At 43.3% G+C, this 14,141-nt stretch overlaps 1 protein-coding gene across 1 annotated transcript in view; it reads right to left on the minus strand.

Annotated features, from left to right (window-relative positions):
- The window catches only part of LOC311497223 (neural-cadherin), a 125,636-nt gene that overhangs the window by 19,496 nt on the left and 91,999 nt on the right, over positions 1-14,141 (minus strand). The window contains exons 17-20 of the mRNA XM_084557420.1: positions 8,929-9,212; positions 6,228-6,857; positions 5,149-6,145; positions 3,070-3,163 (exon numbers count right to left, since the gene is read on the minus strand). Of these exons, the coding sequence (XP_084413546.1) occupies positions 3,070-3,163; positions 5,149-6,145; positions 6,228-6,857; positions 8,929-9,212 (2,005 nt within the window). The remainder of the gene's footprint in view (positions 1-3,069; positions 3,164-5,148; positions 6,146-6,227; positions 6,858-8,928; positions 9,213-14,141) is intronic.

Consider the following 14,141-nt stretch of genomic DNA (forward strand, 5'->3'; position numbering starts at 1 on the left):
CACTGTATGTTTGCATGATGCATTTCATTTTATTATTTGTGAAGTAACTTGCATTTTTTCAGTATTTCCACACTTCCAAATAGACAGCTAGATATACGATATACAACTGTGTGTAGATGTCTGGTAGAAACCAACATTAAAGCATACTTACGTACATTATATTTAGCTTGTTTATTTCCTGGTTATGTGTTTTAGGTCACACAGAAAATAAGGTCCATCCTGAGACAAGATATCTTATTGCTCATTGTATGATGATTTAAGGGCTAAATTATTTAGTACAATGTGCTTAATTTTTGATGTGTTTTTCTGTTTTAGTGATTAAAGACACTGAGAAGTCTGTTTAGTAAGGGGCCATTTTATATGGCTTGTTTTGCTAGCAGAGTCTTGAGATTCTTAGCACCGCAATGCAATGTGAGAAGTTTTGTTTATGTTTATGGTAATATCTGACAAATTTATCACCATTCTGGCAGTCGTCTTTTGCAGCTGTGTCGAGTCCTAAAAACTACATAATTTCCTTTTGTGTGTTTCCAAAGAGAATGCTTCCCTGGATTGTGAATGTGGACTTAGTCCCACATTTCTGACTTTGTTGTCACAATACAAAACGTTAACAACGAGTCGGGAAAGGAATAATAGGAGTGCACCGTAGACTACACTACCTCATAGTTTCTTTGTCAAATTTGGTAGAGTTGCAGCTGCCAATTGCTATAAACCTTACGTGCAGCAAGCACTGAAATGGATTATAGATTTCCATGAGATATTAAATGTGGGTAAAGGCTGGTTCAGATGGGATTTCTCCAACCAAACTCTGACCAGATGTCAGTTGTTGAACATGGATCCATGTGGGGGATTCTTGATCTAAAGCTTTGGCACTCTCTCATCTACTGCTCCGCAGAGTCCATCCCAAACCTGGTCCAGAATATGAGCCACTGGCCCATGTAACCGTTTAACCTCTTCACACTGCGGCAACCTTCAGAGCTCAGACCAGACGGATTAATTAAGCGTTACTGAATCGAGGCCAAGATGAGTTCAGGACCCAACCTGCTGCAGGAGATACTGTTATGTACCGTCACCTGGAATAATACCACGCTTTAAAGATTTCAAACTCACAACGCTTCACTGACAGGAAACAAATGAAACGATATAACGTGCAGATCAATTCCAAACAAATTACTGTCAACCGAGGCAGGATGCTGATATCAGCTTGTCTTTATATTTAACATGCGGCTTGTGTTGGCTCCCTGTGAGGTGACATGTTGTTATTGGCCCACTGGGGCTTCTTCACATCACCCGCTACATCTTATTTTCCCAACAGTTTAATCTTTCTTATATGTAAATAGCATTCAACCTAAACCTGATCCATGCAATGAACAAATTGCTATCTGCTGGATGCAGTGATGAAGGGCGGCGGTTCAAGAGTATCTATGGTAATTCTCGTGGTGGTTCCTTTGTTCTGGGCTGTTTCTTGTCGTCTCTTGTCGTTCCTCCTTATAGGTATCTCATTAGAAGCTAAGGTAGACAGGGAGCGCAATCAGGCTCTCCTTTCAATGCGTCCGCATGAAGCCTCGCCTCATCAAACAAAATGAGTGAGCCCTTGCCGCGCTTCACTGGGAATTTTCAATACCGCTGGTTATGAAGTATTAATAGCACTGTTCCTGACAAGTCAGATCCCCTTTTCTATCGCTCTCTCTCCTCCCCGTCCCCTGCCCTTTCATTCTCTTCCACTCTTTCTTTGTTTCTCCCTTCAAACTGCATGTTTCTCTGTCCCATTTTTCCTTTCTCCTCTTTGTCGCACTGCACCTTTGTACTGTCTCTCTCTCTCTATTTTAAATCTGTCAGCTCCCGTGCAGCTCCTTTATTATATCCCTGTCTCTTTATGCGTCTCTTGCCGGGTGTCACATGAGAAGGGACACTTTAGAAGGGAATCTTTTCTGTCTTAGTTCCAACACATCCTAAAACTGCTTTACATCTGCCGACTCTGGATTCTTTCATCCGAAACTGCTCACAATATGCCCAACAGGAGTGTGTACGTTTACACTGAAGATGGTCCAGGTGGCAGCGTGAGTGACTCACTCTCCTCTGTAAACTCCACAGAAAACTAAACCCGTCATTCATTTTAAATGCCATTTTCATTTGTGGTTTGTGGTGCTAATGGCAGTGAAATAGTAGCCAAAACAGGCAGGTGTTTGATGCACTGAGGTCTTAATATGTTGCTCATTGAAAGGAAAGTATCAAGACTTTTACACATTTCTAATTTTCCACAACAAGCTGTAGGTGTAGTATAGTAACTATTGTTTTGAGTTTATGAGTAGAATATGAAAGTCTACTTGTGTAACCTGCAAACAGCAACGTTTCAATTGTGTCTCCTAATGTTGTGTGGTGAATTAATGAGACGAGTATCTGAATTCGCAGCACTTCTGTCTATCACAAAAATAAAAACCAAAAAGTAAATAAATAAATGAATTGCTGAAAGACATTAATTATAATTAATCGAAACCACTGGTTGTTTGGAGCTAAGAAAAAGGAGAGTCTAGTTTCTAAATGAAAGCAAGAAGATTTACAAGCTTTCCTTTTACACTACATACAGATTAAATGTTTTTATTAAGGAAAAAGTTAAAACCACTGATTTACTTCTTTCCTATTTTTCTGCTTCTCTTTGCCTTGCTATCTTTTGTCTAGTGTGTGCATCATTTTTCTTTTATCTATAATTTTTTTTTCTATACCGTTTTCTTATCACCACCCGTCTACTGCATCAGAAGATTCTTATCCTTTCCTTAGCTCTGGGTATGTGTGTTAAGCACTTTTCTCCTCAGCTGTCTCTCCTGATCTGCTTTCCTTTCTCACAGCTCTACCTACCTCAATACTTTATCCTTCTACCTCTTCTTTTCATTGAATTGCCGTCTCCCTGCTATATTACCTTGGGGCTTTGCTCTCCTTCTATCCGCTCTTCTTCCCTTTACTTATTCTACATGCCCAGCTATATTACTTGTCCATCCCTGCTATCACTTCCATTGCTCTCTTTTTGCAGGATCACCTTTCAGAGTTTTGGAGCATTGGATGAGCTCTGCATACCTGGTAGGTTTGCCTTCGAACCGGTATACTTTCTCACTCCAGTCATCAAGGTCAGGGGATTGAACTCGTCCGAGCACCGTCGTCAGGAGAATACCTGTCAAAAGGCGGAAATTAAAAGACACAAAAAGTCAAAAAAGTGCATTAGCTTTGAGAAGAATTCGTTTTGAGCACAAGGGATCCCTGAGGTACAACCCAAATATTAAGAGTGAAGGGAAGAAAAGTGGAGGCTTCTTAAAGGAGATAAGGTGACGGGCGACGCCTCATTGGCACGCATGGTCATGGTTAGGCAGCACAGCAGGAAGATGTGCACACATTAGGAGCGCTCACATAGTGTTTTCCCCCTCTCCCAAAAAAAGCTGAACACAGCGCTGTAATCTCTTTAGCTGTGAAATCAGCTGCCTTTTAAAAATGCCTCCTGTTTATGTGCCTGTCAAACCTGGGACTTAAGCTCGAGTTAATTGTTTGCTTCATGGCATGTTGTTGAGGTACGTGATGGATCCGTATTAGTGGGTTAATGTACTTTCATGTGGAAAGGCCCTGGAGAGGGAATCCACTAAAAATACATAACAGAAAACCTTAGTTTTTCCAGCAAATTACAGCAGGCTGACAGATGGTATGAAACGCTAAATAAGTGATGTGGGCTGGAGCAGGAGGCTGTGAGCAGTCGACTGTGACGAGTACAGTCTTAACAAGATGTGTACAGAACACTCAGGAGGTGGTGGGAGGGACACTAGTGGACCTAGGACTGAGTCTCTGAGTGCTCCAGTCTGAATGCCTCAGACCAGCTGGTGACCTCTGACCTGGGACAATCAATTATGACTGAATGACAAATGTCCTCCTCTTCATCTACAACTACCCTCGAGCAAGGCAGTCCACCCACAACTTCTCCAGTGGAGTCAATGGTACAAGGTTAGGCTCACAGGTGTGAAATCAGATACAGCAGCAAAGGATGTTCTTGGATAGATGAAGGTTACTATGTAGAAAATATTATAGCTACAAGAAGAAGTAGCTATAAAGTTGCAGAAGAAAATAATCCCCAAATTTTGTCGGTGTAAACAGCGTAATGTAGCGTTTAGTGTGTAGCGACTTTACTTGCATTTTACATTGGTTTCCTTTGATCCCCAACTAAATTAGAAAAAAGCCTTAGGCCCATTTCACAACAGTGATTTGCAGGTACTGCTCATGATTGAAAAGAACAGCAGCGGTACGTTTCACAAGTGATTGTAGCTTGCAAATAACAGATTCGTAGATCCTACAGGGCTCTTGCATGCTTATGCACGAGTGTGCTATTAGTTTAGACGAGTAAAAAGTGTTAAAATGAGCAAGAACATGTTGCAAATCACAGCCCAAACTTTGCAAATTTAGTAAAACAGATCCCAGTTTTACTTAACTTTGACTGTTAAAGGACGACAAACAGATGACTTTAGTTGCATCCAAACTCTAGTTATGCTTGAGGTAATGTGGTTAATATATGGAATGCAAAATGTCAGATTTTGTCAGATTTTATCAGATGTTTTTAAAAGAATTATATCATGGCCATAGATGATATTTTTTTGATTGGCCAGCACTTTTACAATTGTATAGAAATAAATAAAATGACATGAAGAAACTTCATGCGATGGACTTCGTGGCTTCATGTAAGAGAATAACTTTAATAGCTTTAGGGAAGGTTTTGGCCTTTCTTTGTAGAGGTTATCTCCACAAAGAAAGGCCAAAACCTTTGCCTGCAGGGTTATAAACTGGATGTTGTCTTGGGATTTTACTCACTTCCAGCTGGAACAGGCATCAATTCCTTGTGACCCTCTACAGGACAAGGTGAGTATAGCTAATGGATTGAACTCGGGACTTAAAATGAGTTCAAGGGTCAGAAATGATTAAAACACCTATTTTGTAGTGCTGTCCATTTCTGCTTTAGGAATTATGAAACAATATTGGACCCACAATGGAAACTATCCAACAGCAAACCACCATAACATTGTAAAATGTATAGATTATGTAAATTTCTTACAGAAGTATTCCGGGCTAGTGCATGTTATGTTAATGCTGCCAACTCTGACCTCAGTAAATAGAAGAACCTACCTTCATAACTATAGACAATAAAGTTGGTATGTCCAGGCGAGTGTGGGTGATCATTTCTATCACCGATGACAACTGTCAGCGTGCTGGTGGAGCTCATTGGTGGAGAGCCGCTGTCAATCATGAGAATTGGGAGGCGGTACTCCTTCTGCCGCTCACGATCGAAGGTGCGTAGGGCAGTGACGGCTGCACTGCCGTTTCGAAAGTCAGTCAGATTGAAGTTGGTGGCATCTGAGGTGAGCATGAGGAGTCGTATGGAGAATGGGCCACCGTTTGTAGAGGTGTCGCGGTCGGTTGCGTGAAGCAGAAAGGAAGTTTTGTTCATTCGCACCAACTGGGGTGCTGCAGTGTTTTCCCATACAAAAGGCTCATAGGCGGCTTCAAACTCTGGCCCGTTGTCGTTAACGTCAAGCACAGTTACCATGACTATGGCAGTACCAGTCAGAGGAGGACTCCCAGCATCTGTTGCGAGGACCATGATCCTGTGCTGTGAGATTTTCTCTCTGTCCAGAGAATCGGCCACTACCACCCAACCAGACTGATCCACCAGGAACTGACTGTAGGGATCTGACTCTTTGGAAATACTGTAAGAAAAGCGTCCATTTTGTCCTGAGTCTAGATCTGAGGCTGTAACCTGAGCAACAATAGTCCCCACAGGTACATCTTCAGACATGGCAGGTGACTCATAGAACTGTGGGAAGAAGACGGGAGCGTGATCGTTGGAGTCCTCTACTTGAACTACACAGTAGGCCAGGCTGAAGAAATCCGCATCTTCAGCCTTGATGGTCAGATTGAAAGTCCTCTCGTGGGGTTTCTCAAAGTCCACTTTCTTCTTGAGTTTTATCACACCGCGTCGATTCACTTTGTCGGTCTCCACAAAGAACTTTCTGTCCTCATCACCGCCGACAACGCTAAAAGTCACCACAGCATTCTCGCCCTCATCTCCGTCTGTGGCAGAAACTACAAGAACCTCGCTATTCACCTCAAGATCCTCGGTCACCTGATAAACACATGGTTTATTATTATTACTAAAGATGATGTTAAGTGAAAGTCCTAGATATGTTTTAGACAGAGTTACTCACCTGAGTGGTGTAGACCCTCTGAGTGAAGACAGGTGGGTGGTCATTGACATCTGAAACCATTATGGTGGCTGTCCCTGTGCCTGCCAAACCTCCTCCATCCCTAGCCTCCACCACCACCAGGTACCGGTCTTCTGTCTCACGGTCCAGAGAACGTAGCACTGTGTAGATCGTCCCTGTGGTGGCGTTGATGGAAAATAGATTGAGGTTGATCTCGTTGCGAATGTTCTTGATGATGCTATAGGTGAGCATGGCATTCCTGCCCTCATTGGGGTCATCCAGGTCCATGGCACGCATCTCCATTACAGAGGTGTCGGCGGGTGAATTTTCAGGCACTTGGCCAACAAAGCATCCGTCTACTTCCAGAGCTGGGCACGGGAAGAAGGGGGCATTGTCATTGATGTCTCTGACTTCTAACAGCACATCAGCAAATCCCGTGAGCCCCGCCCCTCCCTCGTCTGTGGCGAGGACAAGGAATCTCCAGGCAGGGCGCTCTTCGCGGTCCAGGCGGCGCTGAGCATAGATTCTCCCAGTACGTTCGTCAATGGTGAACTCACCACCAGCGCCTTGGCCATGAAGGGAGTAGCGGAGAGCCGTCTGGTCGGCTTCCTGATCCGGATCTGTGGCTGACACCTGCAAAAATGAGTCTTTTATCACTTGAACACTGTGGACCACTTAGGTCATATGGTCATGATCTATTCCCAGTTCAACGTAAAAATGGAAGGTCAATATTTTTTTCACAGCACTAGAAAAAACTGCAAGAAGATACAGTAGAAATATGACACAAATATATAAAATACATTAAGCAAGGATAACTACATTCAAACATTCTTCAACGACTCTGGCTGAAGACCTACTATGCTAACAGCAGGAATAGAAGTTCTTTTTGTTCTAAAAACCATTGAGTCCCCATACAAATCTTTGACCTAACGTGTATAAATGTACATATCACCCAAAAATCAACTTCACATTTTCTCTGTAACAAAATGGGCCACATTCTATGAGGGCTGTAGCTAAAGGTAGCCATTAGCTGTGCATGTGTAGTGGCAAGCTGGTCAAAGCAACCACGCTGACTTTTCACTCCTATTCTTCTCCTGTAAATAAAGAGAGGTTTTTTTTTTGTTCTTTTTTTTTTTATGCCAAGGAGTCTCTTATCAAAACAGTTGAATTGCTTTTTCATTATGTACAAATGTCAAGCCCAGCAAATAGGACATGAGGCAGGGAGCTGATTGCAGCAGCTGTCCCCGCACACAGGGACTCTGCAACACAGGAATAAACATTTCTCAGTTGCTTTGTCCTGTTTTGCTTAATTAACCTGCCTTCCTGCTATCTCTCTGAATACGGGGACAGCAGCAGCGTCGAGACAAGCTTTCACATCTGTCACTGCGACACAGAATGCAATTAAAAGTTAATAGACGTCGACAAAAGCAAGAAAAAGTACACTTTTACCCTTTCTTCTCCTCTTTTCTCACCAGAGGGTTTGTTTACAGAAGCCTTTGAAGTCACCCCCCTCTTCCGCAGCCACCTCCCCCATGTTGGGTCTTTGCATTTCCTGACAACGTGATGCAGGTACACAATATTGAAGTTGAGCAGTCCCAGTGCCACAGAGGAGGCTGCCGCACAGGTGAAGTCAAAAAATATTCATTTCAAATTGGATTTCCTCTCCGTTCACTATCTGCTGAATTGTATTAGCACATGGGGCTGAAAGCAATGTGCGTTAAGGGAGGGCCCGGCCGCCAGAAAAACTATTGAAAGCGTTAGAGAGGAACCGAAACGCACATCAAATCAATTCCAGCAGGCAAGGGGAAGCAGGCCCAGGTTGAGGACTGGGTGACACATGCCTCTCTGACGGGGATTACTTCCCTGCCCTCCCAGACGCGCTTCCACCTTTTTAATCTGATTTAGCTTGGCAGCACATGCATATTACTGCGAATTACCGGAGATAGGTGTGACGAAAGGTGGTTGAAAGCCACAGAAGAAGGAGTCTTGACTTTTCTGAAGCAACTTTTTCAGATGAAGGGCACTCCTTGTCAAGGGGTTTTGGCTATGTCAAACCTTGGGGCCTTTATCAGCTGATGTTGTGTTAAAATGTGTCATACATGTGTGATGTGTTAGTATGTGGACACTGGATCTCTGCTGAGGTGTTGCTCCAGGCTAATCCCCCCTCCGTTTTTGAAGCATAACCAATATGATTAGATTTGTCGACATTAAATCTGATACATTCTCACATATTGTTCACATAAACTTTGACAATCTCCTTAACGGTGAAGGTGCATTCAGGAGATGCTTCTCTCTTAGAGTTACATTTTAAACAGTTTCATATGGACTGGGTGGACATTTGATCAGTGCTTATGGTTGAAGAATTTAGCTCAACATTAAATAAACATCTACCATGCAATCAACCCATTCATTCATCCATTTTGTGTATACGCCTATGCACTTCAAGGTCACAGAGGCAAGAGCATATCCCAGCATGCACTGGGCGAAAGGAGGAGTACAGCCTTGGCGCTTCAGTAATAGGACTTTTATCACAAAGCTTGATAAATTCAGACCCATCCAAATGTTGTTATTATAATTTTCTGTAAACTACTTCCAAATGCAAGATAAACCGGAAAGTGAAGGTAATTCAACCCGTAATACCCCATATGATTCTTCAAATAAGCCTTTAATACAACATTATACCCATGCAAACATGAGCACTGACCTCCAAAATGAAGACAGGAAGCTGAGTGAGCTCCTCTGTCACGGCGGCGTGATACTCGGTCTGGCTGAAAACAGGAGCCTCATCATTGCGGTTGACCACCTGAACCACCACCAGCGTCTCGTTCTCCCACTTCCCATCGGAGGCAACCAGCCGGAGCTCGTAGCGCTGCACCATCTCGTAGTCGAGGGGCTGCGCCACGAAGATGGTGCCGACCTCTGGCTCCACGTCAAAGGTGCCCATTGTGTTTCCCGAGGTGATCTGGTACCGCAGCTTGGCATTGGCGCCTGGGTGGAGGTAAAGGTACTGGTCAGCTTTTGTTGTTTGCTTTCTTAACCTTGGAGTGGCAAATGAGAATTTTTAAATTAAGCTGAAGTTGAACACAGATGTGCTTTTTTTCAGAGCTGATTCTGGTGATTGGCCCGGTGTTTGGGAAAGGGATGTCAAAATGATCAGAACCACTTTCTCTTAATACAACAACTTTTAAATGCTTAATCAAAATCTCAAAATTAATGTTGCAATCACCACAGCCACATGGAGTTAATACAATGTTTATATTAAAATACAAATGTATTTAAAATGTTATTACAATAACCATAGAGTAACTTCCCTTTTAAGCCATCGTATAAGACTCAGCAGACTCAACACAACACACTGTCTGGGGGCGCTCTTATTGTGAAAACAGCATTTTTGAATGATACTGGAACAGATTCCTAGCCAGAAAATAAAAACAAACAAATGTTTGATTGGCAGCGGACACACAGACACACACACTCGCACAGGCACACAGCCTGATGACCCCCGTGTGGACAGCAGCAACAGATATCAAATATTTGGGAGGAAAACAGGCATCTATGTCACAGTGGGACTCATTAGATGCCTTGCGCTCCTCCACCTCCTCTTCTCTCTCCCTCTTACATACACACACACACATCATGTTTTCATCGCTTCAGAGGACACTGCATTGCTTGACTTTATTTCCTAGAAACTTACCATAACCTCAACCTAACCTTACCCATGCATAAAGTCTTCACCATACAACCTATTGATTTACATCATTTTTTTTTTGGTCCCCAAAACAAGGTTTGACAGTAAACAGCTATATCTCCCTGGAGTGTCTTCCCTATTGTTTTCCAGCAGGGTAGATGTGATATATGGCATCTCTGGCCCGACCTGGGGATCTCCTGCTCCTCCTCCTTGGACGTGCCCAGAAAACCTCCGATGCATCCATAATAATCAAATGCCTCAACCATCCCTACTGACACACAGGAGCAGCCGCTCTACTCCAAGCTCACTCCAGCTGTGTAAGCACTTCACGCCGTCTCTAAGGGAGAGCGTAGATACCTATGGACGAAACTCATTTGGTCCACTTGTATTCTGTCGGTGACTACCCAATGCTTATGAGTACAGGTGAGGGTTGGAAAGCACATCAGCTGGTAAACCCACAGCTTTGCCTGCAGGCTCAGCTCCCTCTCCGCCACAACAGGCTGATACAACGTCTGCATTACTGCTGGCTTGGTCTGTCAGTCTTTCACTCCAGTTCACCCACACTCATAAACAAACACCTTCACCTGGAAAAGCAGCTCACTTTCATCCTGCTGACATCCTTCCAAACTGTAATTTCTCTATTTCTCTATACTCTATCCTTTTCTCACCTCGCTGCCTTCTATCTTCACCCGCTGTTTTTCCTCTCCTCCTTGAGGGCAAATCACAACAAAGAGTGGTACAATTCTCCTTACCTGAACTGTGTAAATATATATGTGTGTGTGTGTATGTATATGTATATATAAGTGTGTGTGTGTGTGTGTGTATATTTATACATACACACTGATCAGTCACAACATTAAAACTACTGACATGGAGAAGTAAATAACAACTGAAACCTCTTGTGACAATACAATGTTCTGCTGGGATGTTGCTGTGGATGTCACTTAGACATGTAGCACCCACCTAGACCAGACCAGACACCCCCACCCCATAGCAATGACACTCTTTGATGGCAGCAGTCATCCCCAGCAGGATGCAGCCTGACACAGACACACACACAGAACAACTAAAAAAACATGAAGAACAGCACAAGGTGTTGACCAGGCCTCCAAATTCACTAGATCCCAAACTGATCAAGTATCTGTAGGATGCACCGGAACAATCCTGATCCACAGAGGCCCCCACTGGGAGAATTTGTCTGCCAACTACCGCAGACTAAAAAGGATTTTCCAAAAGGATATTAAAGAAAACTAACAAGTAGCTTCACCTCTATTTCCTCTCCCTATGTTCTCTTTACTCCCCCATCATTTTGTTCACTGTAGTACATCTCTCTGTTCTGTTTCCTCAAAGATTAGCACTGTCAAGATGATATGCTATTGGTCGATGGCAAAAATTTCATTCACAGAAGTTGTAGACTTAGAATTTAATGTCTCTGATCTCCTTGTAATCTCCATCTTCCCTCCTCATCTTGTCCATCCTTTTCTCTCTTCTCTGCTTTTCTTGTCTTCATGTCACTTTAACTCCTATGTTGCCTAGAACCAATTTCCTTCCATTTATTTCCTCTGATCCTTCATGCCTTTTTGTGTTCTGGTCTTGAACATCTCCTTTCATACCTCATTCTCTTCTCCTACCATCCATCCCATTATGTATTAACCCCTCCCTTCTTCCTTCCTTCCTTCCTTCCTTCCTCATTTCCTTTCTTGACATCTCTTCTTCTTTCTCTTCTTTCCTCACTCTCACTGACTCTGTCTTAGATATTTCTAATTATTTTTTTCTGATATTTCATTTCCTTTCCTTTGATTTTCTCTTCGTTTCTCCTTTCCTTTCTTCTCCTGCCCTCTCTCCTGTTCTTTCCTGAAGAAGTGAAGAAATGCCAACACACAGAAACATGGTAAACACACATGCACACACACACACACAGATGCATGTTCAGAGCCCAGAGGCAGATCTGTCTGGGTCCAGCTTGCTCTCTGTTTACCGGCACCAAGGAGACTTTAGGAGACAAACACCATCTGTGGAGACATGGAGGACCTTCATTACGACACCGGAGAGTATGTGTGCTTGTGAGTATGCGGAAAAGCTTAAGTGCACCGGTCCGTCACAGCCTCTGAGCACGATCCGTCGTGACACTCACCGAGCGGCTTAGTGTGTGCGTGTAAATGTGAGTGTGTGTAAATGTGTGTAAGGGGAGCAGCTCCAGCGGTTTTTGCCTCCGGCAGCCTCCCTAATGATCAGTCTGGCCATATGGTGTTGCCCTCTTAACACACACACACACATGCGCACACACACTCAGGGAATAGGGCTGATTTAATTCACAGCCTAGCAGGAGACCCAAAATTGAGATTAAGGTCAGATCTCTGCTCCTCGTGAGGTGGACCGGAGGGGAGAGTCGTCCCTGAGCACTGACTGCCAGTGGACACTCTGAAGGACTAAACTCATCATTGGAGGAAGTTTCATTTGGTTTTAAAATCCACGTTAGAGAATATCACATGCTGTAGCCTGCAGATGGTTGCAAGAGATACTATGGGTTTTTGAAATTCAGTTGAGTCTAGTATCTAGAAAACCTGTGTAGTAATGCCATTTAAAAAGTATGTAATGCTTTTTTTCCAAAATGACAAGAAACATGAAGACCAGCAGGTTTATAGTTGGGTTAACTTTCCCCTGTTGTTGTCAATTGTGCCCTTAAACAACACATAATTACATGATTCCCTCAAAAACCTGTATAAAGCAACTAAAGGCTAAAGCTGTAGTGCAAATCTAATTCATAATGGTAAAGTACGCTGACTGAGTAACTGTTTATGTCTTTCCAGGCAGTTGCAGGGTCAGATTAAGTTACTGTGAACCTGCCGTAGCATTTGATACAAATGTGGCCCAAGTTATGCCAAATGTTACCCATTTTGTCAGAATTCTGACTGCTAACTGTTTTTAATCTATTGTGTATACTGACATAACATTATGACCACCTTCCTAATATTGTGTAGGTCTCCCCTTGTGCCTCCAAAACAGTTGTGACTCATCAGAGAATGGACATGGGCCTTCTGAGGGTGTCCTGTGGTGTCTCACAACAGAATGTTGTTAGTGGGGACCTTTGGGTCCTGTGTGTTGAGGGGAGGGGCCTCTGTGGATCATCCCACAGATACTTGATCAGTTTGGGATCTAGTGAATTTGGAGGCCAGGTCAACACCTTGTGCAGTTCTTCATGTTTTTTGAGTGTCAGGCTGCATCCTGCTGGGGATGGCTGCTGCCATCAAGGAGTGTCATTGCTATGGGGTGGGGGTGCCTGGTCTGGTGTAGGTGGGTGCTACATGTCTAAGTAACATCCACACAAATGAATGTCAGGTCCAAAAGTTTTCCATCAGAACACTGGATTGACCATCTTGTGCCAGTTCCTTTGTAGGTGACAGTTATTTGCTAGTGGACATTTGAGGCTCTGGTTGCCTAGGTAACCCTCTTGTACTTGAATGAAACAAGCAGAACATTAAAGCATTGCTAATGTATGGATGGAGCTCCTCTTGCTGTCATTGCTCTCGTTTCATATTAGTGAATTCTGGTGGTATGAACCAAAGACATGGACGGGGTATCTTTGAGGTAAACATTTGGGGAACTGTGTTTGGGTCATATGTGAATCAAATGCATCAGACTCTCCCACTGATAGTTGCCTGGATTGCATCACTTCAAATGTGAGATTAGGTCAATTTGGTACCTGCCCACTTGATGTATAAAAGTTTTTTGCCTGTTCTAGCACCATCTAACTAAATTTCCATGGTCTCTTGTTGCGGCATCACTGCTCCTCTCTTCCTGTGTGTAAGCCCTTTTGTGCAAAACACAATCTAGTTGTTGTTTTGTTAGTTTATACAGAAACATATAAATTTGCACTTATGTTACTAGTGACGAGGAAGAGAGCATACACCAGAACTTAGTATCATGATGACAACTCTCCCTATGCTGAGTTCAATGTTTCCTAGTGGGGAAGTGGGGAAGTATGATACTAACTTCCCACCTGGGGAGATTCAGAGTCTACATTGGAGGCAGCAGCAGCGGCATTTCTTTTCGGGTGAGAAGTGTGGCTGCGTGCATACAGTGGTAAAATGAGCATAGCAATGAAGCTTAAATACACAATACACCATGTTGCAGAGAGAGGAATGAGTGGATGGAGCAGCAAACTTTAGATGGATACTCATTTATTAGATTGTTACACAATCTGACTGGCTCAACTTTGGATTTAAAAC

The sequence above is a fragment of the Chelon labrosus genome (genome assembly GCF_963514085.1).
Source record: "Chelon labrosus genome assembly, chromosome: 12".
Lineage (NCBI taxonomy): Eukaryota > Metazoa > Chordata > Actinopteri > Mugiliformes > Mugilidae > Chelon > Chelon labrosus.